Genomic DNA, 13,997 nt, shown 5'->3' on the forward strand with positions numbered 1-13,997 from the left:
TGCAATCTAAACACCCACCCTGATGTTGATGAGAGAGAGCTTAGAAAGGTGTGCAGTTGCCCCTCTGCTGCTCTCTGCTGCCCATGAAGAGAAGTGCGGCTGGCTGGGAGACTCCACCAGGGCAGAGATCCCAGGAAGCTGCCACTGGCAATTCTTCCACCAGAGCTAGCTGACAGAAAGCACCCAAATGGGGTGTTTGGGACTGGACCATCAAACCCTTTGAGTCCCCAAAGGGATCCAATTCTTTTGTCTCTCAGCTGCACCAGCTTGGAGATGGCACAACAAAGGAAATTTTTCCTCCCCAAAACCCCAGACACAATACTGCCCTAGCCAACACAAGCAGCAGGGCTTGTGACGCAGCTGTCAATCTGGCCCTCCACTCTGCCCTGCTGGCCCCCGGCTGGGGTTAGGATTGCTCTGTTAGTTCCATTTACAGCAAGTCCCATTAATTTCAATAGCGAAGCCAATGTAGTCTGCGCCCAGCCCTCTGTGCCCTCTCTTACCTGAACGACAGCAAGCACTTCTGGCAAAGAATTCTGGGTAGGTGCAACGGGTGGCAGAAGGCAGAAGAGGTGATGGGCAGGAGCATCTGAAAGCATCTGGAGGTCATTGGGAGAGTTCTGGAAACACAGCCATTGGGTCACAGAATTAGTCCTCTAAACACACACAAACAATTATATTCGTTTCTCATCTGATGAGCAACTAGTTCACTGCTTCTGATTTATCTGCATTACAAGCTTTGGAGGGATTTTTTGCACAGAGAACTCTCTTGGAAGCAATGAAGACCATCAGCATCAAACATCAAGCTATATAGGGTCATTTTGATACAGCAGAGTGTATATAGTATATAAGAGTGTATGTAAAAATAGGTTTTGTTTTCTTCCATCCAACTGCAAATACTGATCTTGCTCCAACCAGCAGGAGCTTCTCAAGTGGCATTCAGCTGAGGGATCACTCCTGTTGGCAGGGCAGTGGGGGTGACTTTTGCCATCTCTCTCCTTACCCCAGCCCCCAACAGTCCCCTCTCTCACTGTTGTGAAGGGTTGGGAGTCTGTCCGCAACGGTGACAGTGGTGACCCGAAGGAAAGAGGGGAACTGAAGGAATCAGAAAGAAAAAGAACCACAAGGAAAAGCACTTATGATTTTTGTCCAACCACAGCTCAGCAAGGAAGGTCAAAGGTCCCCCAATCTCCAGCAGAAGCTGGCAACAGGAAAAGTGCCACCAACCTTGTAATGAGAAGCTACGTACAGCGCCATCAGCCTTTGGAGAAAAGTCTCTGATGCTCGGTGATAGCAGAAGAGGGTGTCCCTGTTCACGTAGTATCTGAGTGCCATGGGTTAAGGGCCATCTCACCTGTGTCTCACTCTAGGAAGGACCTGGGAAGGGAGTAATTTCCTGGGAACGGTATGCAGCAGGAGAAGAGAGAGGATCATTCCATCTGGCAAGCTGAAAGGTTTGCCCTGTTGGAACGATCAACAGAGCTTGATACTGAATTCCTGCCAATTTCCCATCTCTCTTACTCCCTGTGGGGCTGCTAAAGGCCACACACGGCACGAGAATAAGCTCCAGCAGGAAGGATACAGGTCACAGGTTTCGGGCAGTGGGCAGCCAGATATAATCCTTGTGATGTTGAGGCAATCCAAACACAGCAAGTCGTTCAGCCACTTTTCGACTGGATCTCCCGGGGCATACCTAATGGATTCCTGGAGGGAAACTTCATGCAAAGAGCGGGCTGGAGAGAGAGAGAGAAAAAGAAAGAAAGAGACGAAAGCGCAAAACAAAAGTGAAAAAATTAAGTCCATGGCCAATTCCCATACAAAATACCAAAACAAAGGAGATAGGGAAAAACAAAACTATTACACCCCAGTGTTTCCTAAACTGGTGCCTTCCATTTGGAGGACAACAGGTTGGGGAAAGAATTATTTCTACTTATATACATTTTACACTACTTAATGAAATAAAAATTGCTAAGTGGTTTACGTTTACCTAAAAAACAACACACAGAGAGAATATTCAACCAAATTTTCTAATAGCTAAAATGTGATATAAACACACAACTGTGTGTCACAAAGAAAACCGAGCAGTGTACAAAACAAACTTAAAAATGAAGGATTGAGTCCCCTCAGCTCCAAAAGCCCCAAATGGGAAGTGTTTTCACATTAAACTCCCAAGAATGCGTCAGCAGGTTGTGTCCTCCTCACAAGCCCTGAAAGCCCTCTCAACGCTGCCGAATTACAGCTTCTCACACTGCCAGCCCTCCATGTTAGGCAGATAATGCTTGGAACCTACTGTTTTGTCCACTGCCAGGAGACAAAAAAAAAGTATGCAGCCTGTCAGGAAAAGCTGGTCCACAACCCAGGCACTAAAAATGAACAAAAGCCAAGAAGTTGCCTTGGATTTTCTCGATTCAGCACTACACTTTCAGGTCCAAGACACCTAATGGTGACAGCAGCTCAAAGCTCTTGCATCCATTTCCTGCAGTTGTTTTTTTGGTGTGTGTGTGGGGGGGGGATTTCTCCTGTGTCAAGAACCACTCTTTGGCACATATCTGAGAAATGTACATGCTGTACTTCCGCAGTGCGGGTGTCACATTATGCAGCCTGGAGTTTCTCAGCTCTGTGGAGCGACTATACCTGAGGACAGTTTCAGCGTTGTCGTGGCCTTGTTCTCTGCTGTCATATTGGCCTGTGCTTGTGCACTCTGTTGCCGTAACTGCTGGATCAGCTTCAGGGAGAGGGAACGGCCAGTACCCTCATACCTATTAATAACAGACAGACAAAGCAGTCGAGTGAAAAGAGACACACAAAACAAGCAAAGCTCTTGATTCCTGTAGTATCAAGGGAAGACTTCCATGCGCGTCAGTGAGCCATGACAGATTAGTGACCAAAGAAATAGCATTAGTATCATCAGGTGTTCAGCTACAGCACAATAAATTTTGAGGGAAATAATTCACATATTCAGCAGGCAAGTAGGAGTAACCAGGGGATGGGAAATCAAGGGATGGGAAACCTGCCTGTGAATCAGAAAGCTACTTTTCCCAGAGTGCTTTTATAATCAATCACAGGGAACCCTGGGAATTTTAGCTCCGTGGGGGGGGGGGGGGGGAATAGGGATTGTCTAACAACTTCCAGCACCTTTAACAAACTACAGCTCTCAGAAATCTTTGGGGAAAGCCAAGACTGTTTAAAGTAGTGTCATGGTGCTTTAAGTGTATGGTGTGGGAGCAGTCCTGCTAAGAGTCACAGAAACCCTTAGAGCAGATTTAAGGCAAGTAAGCTAGAACGAAGAACTTACCCATTGATTGTAGAAGCCATGAAGACTAGGTAAGGGCCTAACAGGTTTTTCACCAGTGGGAGTGGGATAGCAGCAGCTTCATCAATCACCACAAGCTCAGCTTGCCCCAGTTTCACAGCATCAGCAGGGTGGATATACTTGTCAAGAAATAATAAAAAATGTGATTTTTTTAAAATAATAATAATAATAATAATAACTACTACTATTTCTAAGTAGATGGCCATTCTCTGCTGAGCGTTCAACCAACCAGAAAGGAATCCACAACAAATATCAATGATTTCTTTAACTCATACTTAGCTCCAGAATTGGCCACCAGAATTCTGGAATTGGCCTCCACAGTCACTTACAGACACACTATTAAGACCATATATTCATGGAAGACAACCTTCTTTGGCTACAAGTGATCACCAAAAAAGACTTAGCTCCATTTGAAGATCAACCACCTTGTTTTCCTTAAGATTTTTGATGTTGTTTATTAATGCGCAAAATAATTCCAGAGAGCAGGAAAAAGATTTAAAGGGGGGGGGACTTTGAGGTTACAGAAACAGACAACACCTTTATAATACAGGCACAGTCTAATTGTGAGGAAGTATAAGCAGATGTTCTAACCTAGGGATGAAAGACTTCACAATTAAACTTACATCACCTGGACACCAGAGCTAGCATACTTTAGAGCAGGGGTTCCCAACAAAATTTTCTCGAGGACCCCTCGAGCCACTATTGTGACAAGGACCCCCATTAATTCCTAATCCTAAAATTAAAAAGTGAGAGCCAAATTAAGAGTCTTTTTATATTTTATATTTATACATTTTTTACAGTTCTTCCTCTTCATCTGTAGGCCTTTGTCGTTTTAACGAACCACTTTTAAACCAACGGTCCATTTTTAACTACGCGAACTGTAGCTTCCGCGAAAAACAACGCTTTGTTTACAAACACTACTGTTTTGCAAAGAGGCAGCGCGCGCCAGGGAGGAGGGAGGGGAATGGAGAAGACAGGGTACCTGCGCAGTAGCGCACAAATGAAGCCGACGCGCGCAAAGCATCTTGAGGAGGTGAGTGTTAGTAGAATGCGCGCGCTGCCTCTTTGCAAAACAGTAGTGTTTGTAAAGCGCCACCTAACGGCATACAGCAGAACTACTGCCTCTATCTAATTCTAGTTTTGCGCTAGACTCTGCTCATGCAGGAAGCGGCCAAAACAAAAAATCTGTTATCACACGAAATATATTCAATATATTTTTTATTCTAATAGCATCTTGCGGACCCCTCTGGCATAGCTCGCGGACCCCTGGGGGTCCCCGGACCACCTGTTGGGAACCACTGCTTTAGAGGCAGAGAGGAAGGGATAGGCAGAGAGAGAACCCAGTGCATGTGCAAGGACTAAACATCCCAGGTACAGATCTTGCCTATGCTGCAAAACTAACCAAGTGGCTTCGGGGAAGTGTAGCATAGTGTATCTATGTTGTACATTATTATTCACTGCATCCTACTGTTCTTCACATAGATAAGCAAGTACTTTAGCACCAAGGACCACCCCTGCGACGGGGTGAGCTCCCGTTGCTTGGTCCCAGCTGCTGCCAACCTAGCAGTTCGAAAGCACATCAAAGTGAAAGTAAACGGCGAGAAGGTAAACGGCGTTTCCGTGTGCTGCTCTGGTTCGCCAAAAGCGGCTTAGTCATGCTGGTCACATGACCTGGAAGCTGTATGCCGGCTCCCTCGGCCAATAATGCGAGATGAGCGCCGCAATCCCAGAGTCAGTCACGACTGGACCTAATGGTCAGGGGTCCCTTTACCTTTACTGTTCTTCACATAGATAAGCAAGTATTTTAGCACCAAGGACCACAGTGGAAATTTTGGGGACCTTTGTAAAGAAAAAAAATATGTGCCCTTGGGCCTGGACTGTCAGGTCACATGCAAAATTGAATGTGTGGGTGCAGTGTAGTGTAAGAGAGTCATTCTTGGACCTGGGAGACCAGGGTTCAAATCCCCCCACAGCCATGAAGCTCACCTTTGGCCAGTCACTGCCTCTCAGACTAACTTACCTCACAAGGTTGTTGTGGGGATTAAATGAGGGAGAGAGCAGCCTTCTGGAGGCCACAGGCCAGTGCTGGGCGGAGCACATTTTCCTTATTTCTATACTTTCCTATCCAGGCAAGCAAATCAGCTAAGCAAAAACACTAAGAACAATGCAAAGCAGAAGCAGCGAGGAGTGGCGCTTGAGGAGAATTCCAAGGGCCAGATAGAGGGGTCTGGGCGCCACATTCAACCCCTAGGCTTGAGGGCCTGGCATTGGGTGTAGCACAATATATCATGTCTTCTGAAAACACAGCGCTGAAGACTCGCTTTAATAAACCAGTCTAACTAGGAGTTAAGCAGCCTTAGCGAGCTTTTGCAAAGATGTTATAGCATTTGAAGAGTGCCAGGAATAGGTAATTGTGTCTACACATGCATGAAGGAAAACCGAAGAAAGCTTCTATCAAAGATAAATCTACCTGGATAGTCTGCCTATGCTCTTTGAACACATTCACTCTGACGACTGCTTTGCTAAATTCAGGGTTGAGAGACTGAATGATCTCATAATCCAAGTGTTCCTGAAAACGACAGACATAAACCACATTAGGAACACCAAACAAAACACAACCTAGCTTGTACAAAAAAACAACACCAACCCTTCATAGCTAGTTTGGTTTCAAAGATCTGAAGCTATAATTATCTAAAATTGTTCCACATATTTGGTAACTCCATGCTTTGGCTAAATGAAAGTAAAAAAACAACACAAAAACATTATTCCACCAGGCCCTCAGGGCATAAGAATTTTCCCTCCACCCTCTGATGGTTCTGCTGTTGTTTTATTCCATTGGTTGCATAATTTGACATTTTCAGTACGGCTTTGACTGTTAGTATTGCTATTTGTTTTGTCAGCCGCCCTTGCAACCCACTGGAAGAAAGGGCAGAATAAGCCTATGGGAAATAAATACACAACTAAGGAACTGAATCTAGAAAAACATGACCAGAACACCACGAATGGAACAGGTTTCTTGTATTGCCGCTGCAGAAATCTGCACAGCCTAAAAGCAGCTCCTGAGAGTCAGAGAACTCTCTGGAATTGTGTGGGTTATTCACAGGCGGTTGTAAGGGGCAGGGGGAAGAAATTTGGGAGAAGGATAACCGTGTGCAATGTACACAAAGCACTCTGTGGAGCCAATCCATATCTGCTCATATTACCTGATACTGCAGAGCATCAAAGCCTTTAAATACAAATTCAAACAGGGTGTGAAGGTTATCTGGGCTGGGAGATGTGACAAAAATGTTGGAATAGCTGCAAAAAAGAAAGAAAAACATGACAGAAACCAACTTTACAATCTTTTCTAAATATTGAAAGAATAATATAAATAATTCAGCATGTTGTAAAAGCAGCAAAATAATTTATCAGCTTTTTAAAAGAAATATTGTTATAACATGACCCAGCTTTTAGAGAAACTGGAACTGAAGGTGGTTTAAGCAGAGTTTACAAGACAATATAAAAACCTGATGTAGGAAAAATGCTCCCCTACTGCAAACCCATGTGCTACAGAACCAAGAACTGAAGTACTTCTATAATAGTCTTTGGTCATGTTTTCACTGGAGTGGTAAATCTGTGTCTGTACCTTAGCACTTCAGAACAAGTTTTGAACAAGTGAAGAGCTACATTTTCAGCTATGTCCAGACTCAAAAGAGAATGTGGATTTAACATCACCTGGAGCCTCTTGAAGGAAGAACAACTTACAAATTTTTACATCAGTTATTTTGCAGTGTTTTTTAAATTGCTGCCTCCGGGCTGAGAGCACAGCATATTTGAAATCATTTCTGATTTCAGCCTTAACTAAGTAAATCATTGGTTTGAGACTATTTCTATAGCTAAATGTGGCAAAAGTGAGTATATGGACCATTTTAACTTTTATTTATGGCTCATAACTTGGGAGCAGGGGGCAATTACCTACGTATATTCATTCTTACTGAATCAGTTCTTTTCAGACTTGTGTGGAGAGTCCAGTTCTCCAGAAATACCTTCAGGCTTTACCTTTTAAACACACACCCATTCTTAAAACACCCCGGAGCAACTTACCCAAAAGCCACTGCTCCAGCTATGGCCAACCCCAAGGCAGCCGATTTACCACGACCTCGGGCGGCTGTTAAAGCCACGGTGCTTCTCAGCGTCTTCTCAGAAATGGCTTCAATGAACTTCAAAACAGCTTTGGCCTAGCAACAGGGAAACATATTAGAACAGTTTGGTCAGAAAAGCAAGACCTCAAAACTAGAGAGCTGCAAGCAATAGCATATGCTAGTAAGATTTCAAGTTCATTCATTTATTCATTCAGTAAGATTTCTTACACATTCTTATTTCTTACACATCATTCATTTATTCATTCAGTAAGATTTCTTACACATCCTTATACAGCTATAAAGAAAGAGCAGACAAATAAAAAATAATTCCAAATGGAAGCTGCAAAGCATGGGTTAAACAAAAAAGTAGAAATTGGTCCAATAAAGTAGCTTAGCTATCTAAAGGTCTTTGGCATACAGAAGCTGAATAATGATGGTGCAAAACATACTTCTGTATTAATATCAGACACCAATTTCATGCATAAAACCCTATCTGCTGAGAGGAGGATGAGATTCTCCAGCATCTGGCAATATATTTCATTCCCCCTCATATCCTGGCTCCTCTCACCATCCTGAGCTTCACTAAGCTTCATGAACAGGACACATGGGGGTGAGGGGCTCAAATAACTACATCACCTTATTCCCGTTTCAATGCAATACTTGCCTGATCCAGGGTTTTACAACCATCCACAAGCACTCCTACGGGCTGGGTGTCCTGGAGATTCTCCTTTAGTTCCTTCAGCTCCATGTCCTGAGGACTCAGACTATCCTCCTGTGAGCAAAAAACGTCACCTGAATCAGAAACGGCTGCGGCCTTGAATGCAAAGAGACACCACAATCCACAAGCAGCTTGCCTGCACAAATTTGTTTTGATGGGAAAATGAGCATCCTACTGCTCATTAACCAAACATGGTGGATTGTCCCTCAAAAAGATACAACTCAGAGCACCTGCAAGTGTGCAAAATTAGCTGCATAGGAGCAATCCTGACTTTGAATGTATATGAAGAGACGAAGGCTAGTGGGTTGGGGGGGGGAACCCTCCAACACTTCACTCCTTTTCCAAGCCCTGTTTGTTATTGTTATCAGGACCTGCTGCTCCAAGCATGGCTCCAAAAACTTTATTTGTACTTCTGGAAATACAGCTTTTAAGCCCTGTGCCTTTGGAGCAAGAAGCAACAGAGGGCTCCCCTGTTGGAAAAACAAGAGGAAGCAAAATAGATCCTTCCTAAAAATCATGCATTTATTTTACCAAGCACCTAAAAGAAGTTGAAAAGGCAAGTCCTGTTATTGCAAACTAAACATCCGAAAATCTGAAGTTAAAATCTGAATTATATGAATTTAAACTACTTACCTGAGACCGGGGTGGAATAGCAGCAATGTCTGCTACGTGGCTAGAGATCGGGAGGATGTTAAGCTGATCGTCAACCACCATGCAGGTTTTGCAAGATGCCAGAGAAAGAATGAACCTGTGCAATGAGACAGAGGACATAGCACCATTGTCACTGTTGTACTTGACTGGTTCTCCGCCTGCAAAATGTTTCCTCGAGCTACAACTCATGTACATGGGTGGATAAGGTGATCCAAGAACAGCGTTTCTGGATGGCACATCAAGCCAGATAGCATAGACTGCTTCTGTATAGTAGCTCCCTTTAGCATTAATACAGTGTTAACACAGAGACCCTGCCAACTTCACAGCAAAGCTTAGGGAAGAGTCAGCCTTGGGACTCCAAGCCACACTTCCAACATTCAGCAATACACTTTGTTCAACAGCATGTCACCTCCTGCACAGGTGAGTTTCCAAAAAACTAATTTAAGGGTTGGCAGAGCATGTCTAAGTGAATCTACACAGCAAAAATCATAGATGGCCTAACATTTTACTGTTGTAAATTAGACCCTGTTTAATTTAGTCTGAGCACAGCCACCCTACGCAACAGGTATGGGAAACCTGTGGCCATCCATGTATTATTGGACCACAACTCCCATGTTCACTGGCCTTGCTGGCAAGGGCTAATGGGAATTGGAGTCCAAAGGTATCTCGTGAGCCAGGAGTTCCTCACTCTTGCTATGCATTTCCTAACTAGTAAAGATTGTACACAGCTTCGCGAATGATCTCTTGGACACAGGGCAATAATAATGAATACAATTGGGGTGGGGGGGATTCACATTTAAATTTAGAAACATGCACTTAGAATCATGCAGACTTCTGAAACAATGAGACAAATCTAAGCAGCAGGGCCATAGCTGCCAAGTTCTCCCTTTTTTTAAGGGAAATTCCCTTATGCTGAATAGGCTTCCTCGCGAGAAAAGGGGGAAATTGGCAGCTCTGAGCAGGGCTGGAGCTTGTAAGATTCACCACCCCATTATGTTTAAATTGAACATATTATTCCTTAAAACGTCCACTAGAGGGCAACAAGTACTTCGGCCAACATGGAATCGCTTCTAACCCAAAGGCTCAACAAACAGACTTTTCCCTTCCAAGGGTTGCTAGTATCTGTGCTCAAAATAGCTGGGCAGCCTACCTTTCATTGAATCGGCCGACCACATCCTGATGTGCTTCTGTCCGGTAGCGAGAGTGTACATCCTGGGGAGAAGAAATATTGTTTGTACGAAGCCTGAAAGAAGCCTTGAACCTGACGACTGCAACAAAGCCCAGGCACAGAACAGCCAAGTATTACACTGTCTCGTTAGACTGTGCTCCTTTCCAATGCCCACATTTTACTGACTGCTCTTTAAAAGGTTCTCAAGTTTATCTCTCCAATTCCTAAGCAAAGGCCCAAGTAGAGATGGACACTGGCCCTCATTAGCACATAGCCCTCAGCCAGACCAGTCTATAGCTTAGGGTGCATGAGCAAGTGTGCTGCCTGCAATCGTGTGACTGAGTAGGCCAGCCTACTTTTCTGTCATGCTTGTGCTTCCAGCACCTGCATGTCTAGAAATTCTGCATCTAAAGCTTTCCCCATAACTACAGCTCCACACCGAGAAAAACTCCACGTGCTTGCCACTTTCTTAGAAGCTAAGTGCAGAAATAAACAAACAGCTTTAATGCAACACATGGGTCCTACCGCTGAGCCATGGTCCCAAATAGGAGAGCTGGCCAATTTTCTGTTAAGCGCAGATAAAAACATCTCAGGAGGCATACATACCATGGTCATTGTGTAGAGCTGCTTCAGGGAGTTCATTGTCCTCAGAAGAATCGCCACGATGCCGCCGCCTTCCACAGTTTCAACTGTACGAGCCAGCAAATTGGGTGTCAAAGCTTCAAAGTCCTGGAAAAGATTGTGCCGAAAATTAACCCACCATCTTCAGTAATGTGCCCGTAAAAAATGTGCAGTGCCAAGAATGGACGTGCTAGATGGAACAGTAAACTCGGGAAGGTGCCTTATAGTGCATCTGAATCAAGGTCTCCAATTAATCATAGTTTCTTTTTTAGCTGAATCCGGAACTTCAAAGCACAATTTAAGATTGGTCCCAAAAAGGAGAGCTGGCCAATTTTAAGAAGGCTTGTTCTGGAGCTGGTAACCATAGTTTCATGGTTCACTCAAAATGGGAAACTATGGTTAATTGGAGGCTTCTGTGTTCAGCTGAGATATTATCCGGAGCGTGGCTTGTATTTCACAGAAGTATCAAATGTCATTTTATTTTATTATTTTTATTTTTGTTAGTAATGCAATGTGGAAAATACGTTTGGTACGATTTTGCACTCAAGAGTAAAGAAACCCGCTACAGGGAACATTATGGATAGTGCAGATGAAGCCTAGAGTTAAGGAGCAAGTAAAAACTGCCCAAATAACTTGAAGAAAATGACTCCCCTATGTTGAACATCTTCCTACCTGGAGGACGCACATGCCGAAAGTATTTCCAAGAATTTTGTGTGTCTCGTTATAGTAACAGTACCGAATGTTTGTGGCTGCTATGAACAACTCAAACGGGTCATCTTGTTTCAGATCTAACATTCCAGTTTTAATCTTCTTCTGCAACTGCCTCATTCTTTTTTTACGGTGGCTGGAGGGAAAATACAGGAAATTAAATTGGAAGTCCTCATACTCAAATATGCAATTCCGTGCGTGTTAACTCAGAATAAAGCCCCACCAGGTTCAAGGATTTAATACTTTAGAGCAGTGTTTCCCAACCAGTGTGCCTCCAGATGTTTTGGAACTACAACTCCCATCATTCCTGACCACTGGTCTTGCTAGCTAGGGATGATGGGAGTTGTAGTCCCAAAACATCTGGAGGCACACTGGTTGGGAAACACTGCTTTAGAGCCTCACCAGATAGTTGCATTTTTAAAAAAAAAAAGAAAGAAAAGTCATACAAACATTTTTACCTGCTGAAGCCCAGCTCTTTCTTATAACACCATAATACAGATGGTCTAGCCTTTACAGCTGCTTTAGACAACATATGATGAAGTATGACTACCTGTAAGGCAATAAAACCTATTATTACCTCCGAACAAAGACAACACTGAAATAAAGCATCTGGAAAGCAAACAGGAAGGTTTTAGAAATACAATTAGAATTATGCTTTGCCTGCGCTTTTGAGAGAAGTGCCCGAACTTTCACATATAACCTTGTGCTACAATACAATGGGGTATGGAAAAATAAAAATGACACTCATGACAGGGACTTAAAAAAAAGAAAGAAACCTTAACTGAAAAGACAGATACTGTGTGGAATTCAATGTAGCACTAGGTGGGGAAGGTGTGCAAGAAACAAGGTCTGATTGCACAACAAGACTTTTGTGCTTGAGAATGCTGCTGCTTGATAGGTTTCATGCTCTATTTATAGTTTATAGTTTGAATGCATTTATTTATTAATCTGCCGAGAGAACACTAGTTATGGGGATGGAATATAAACTGTCATCAATAAAATACTCCCAGATCCTTCATTGGGTGAACTACACTCTGTAATTATTACAGTTAAAGTTCCAACTAAAAAAGTAATTTGTGGGCACACATGGAAGTACAACCTCATGACATTTTTTCCTAAGTGAACCAGCAATATGTAGATAGATTTCCACAGACAGCAATGATTTTAGCTTCTCCTTCACTACAGACCCACAGCAGAGGGGACCCTCTTGGCAGTCCCTCAGTTCAGGAGGTAGGTGACCCAGGAGATGGAATTATCTGTGGCAGCCCCTAAGTTATGGAACTCCCTCCCCGCAGAAGTGCATCCAGCATCTTCACTGTATTTCTGCTCTGTGCTGAAGGAGGCACAGCTCTTTACCCTGGCCTTTGACACTTGGGAGATATATGCAATTAATTTTGCACTGTTTTTAATGTTGTATTTTTAAATTGCCCTTGGAGCTTGGGGGTGAAGGGTGGGTATCAAAACAACAACAACAATGGAAATCGCTGCAGATACCTTCTTTGCAGAAATGGGTCACAGTGTAAAAAGTCCCTGGAAAATTACCATGTGACTCAAGGGTAGGGAATCCGATGTTGCTGAACTCCAGCTCCCATAGCCCCAACCAGCATGGCCAATGGTTAGGGATGACAGGAGTTGTAATCCAACAACTTTTGAAGGGCTGCAAGTTCCCCATCCCCAATTTAAATTTATGATGAGCAATCCCAAGCTGAATGAAGCAAACACATGTGGCCACTGCTTTTCTTTTAACTACTTGCACAAATCTCCCAAATAAGAAGCCAGCACTTTCCGCAAGCGCATTAACAGCACCTGTTGCTCTGGCCAAATGAAGGTTATATACGGTACATTACAGTAAAGAAGTCACGGGCTGCACTTCACCTGATCTTTGCTACGATCCCCTACGACAACAAAAAGTGTCCTGTGTCGTGCAGCTACTCCATTCTCAATCAGTATCCGGATGCGGTTGTCCACTTTCTTGCGCTGCATTTTCAGCTAGAGATCCTGTAAAGTTTTTAGGAGATATTGTAGCAATTCAGTGCAGGGTGGCTTCAGTTTTCACGGAGATAGCGGGGGGGGGGGGGAATAGCAAATACCATCCATCCCAAGATTGCATTTTTCATCCTAAGCATAAGAACACCAATCCTCCAGCACCTCTGACACTCTTCCCCAACTCATCTCCCTGACCCCTAAACTAAAAAAATCCCCACATGTTGTAACCTTTTCTCACAGAGGGGTTTTCCCATCCGCTGCTCATTCCGATTGCCCAGCCAATTATTATTATTATTATTATTATTATTATTATTATTATTATTATTATTATTACTACTGCCCTTTTCGGGACCGTTTTGCTGCTCTTAACAATACCTTGGGTACACAAACTTGGAATCGACACGTGCCGTCTCCCAGCAAACAAGGGAGAGGCCTCCAAACCCAGCCGCTGACTCGTAGATTGCTTCCTTCCTTACAGAAACCTGCTCTATAAGCCAAGAGGACCCTGGTGTCTTTAAACTCTGGTGCCAGCTTCCCACGTGCAAAGGGGGGGGGACCCACATGGGCCGCGCAGCAGAGAGGAAGGACCCTGGCTGCTGACTCAGGGATAGCCTGCAAGGATGCCCCTTCCGGAAAGAGGTGGCGTTGGGGCCGCCAGACGCAACGCGGCCGGCAAGGGCTTTGCGTCGACCCGTGGCCGTGCGAGGCCTA

General features: G+C 44.0%; 1 protein-coding gene across 1 annotated transcript in view; it reads right to left on the reverse strand.

Moving 5' to 3' along the window:
• Positions 1–13,997, reverse strand: part of NAT10 (N-acetyltransferase 10) — a 29,600-nt gene extending 15,603 nt beyond the window's left edge. The window contains exons 1-16 of the mRNA XM_060274905.1: positions 13,662–13,997; positions 13,176–13,298; positions 11,759–11,850; positions 11,265–11,436; positions 10,578–10,700; positions 9,954–10,015; positions 8,786–8,900; positions 8,099–8,206; positions 7,397–7,530; positions 6,517–6,610; positions 5,784–5,882; positions 3,296–3,432; positions 2,635–2,759; positions 1,583–1,733; positions 1,228–1,324; positions 504–620 (exon numbers count right to left, since the gene is read on the reverse strand). Of these exons, the coding sequence (XP_060130888.1) occupies positions 504–620; positions 1,228–1,324; positions 1,583–1,733; positions 2,635–2,759; positions 3,296–3,432; positions 5,784–5,882; positions 6,517–6,610; positions 7,397–7,530; positions 8,099–8,206; positions 8,786–8,900; positions 9,954–10,015; positions 10,578–10,700; positions 11,265–11,436; positions 11,759–11,850; positions 13,176–13,283 (1,734 nt within the window). The 5' untranslated portion in view covers positions 13,284–13,298; positions 13,662–13,997. The remainder of the gene's footprint in view (positions 1–503; positions 621–1,227; positions 1,325–1,582; positions 1,734–2,634; positions 2,760–3,295; positions 3,433–5,783; positions 5,883–6,516; positions 6,611–7,396; positions 7,531–8,098; positions 8,207–8,785; positions 8,901–9,953; positions 10,016–10,577; positions 10,701–11,264; positions 11,437–11,758; positions 11,851–13,175; positions 13,299–13,661) is intronic.

This window comes from Zootoca vivipara, chromosome 1 (genome assembly GCF_963506605.1).
Source record: "Zootoca vivipara chromosome 1, rZooViv1.1, whole genome shotgun sequence".
Taxonomy (NCBI): Eukaryota; Metazoa; Chordata; class Lepidosauria; order Squamata; family Lacertidae; genus Zootoca; species Zootoca vivipara.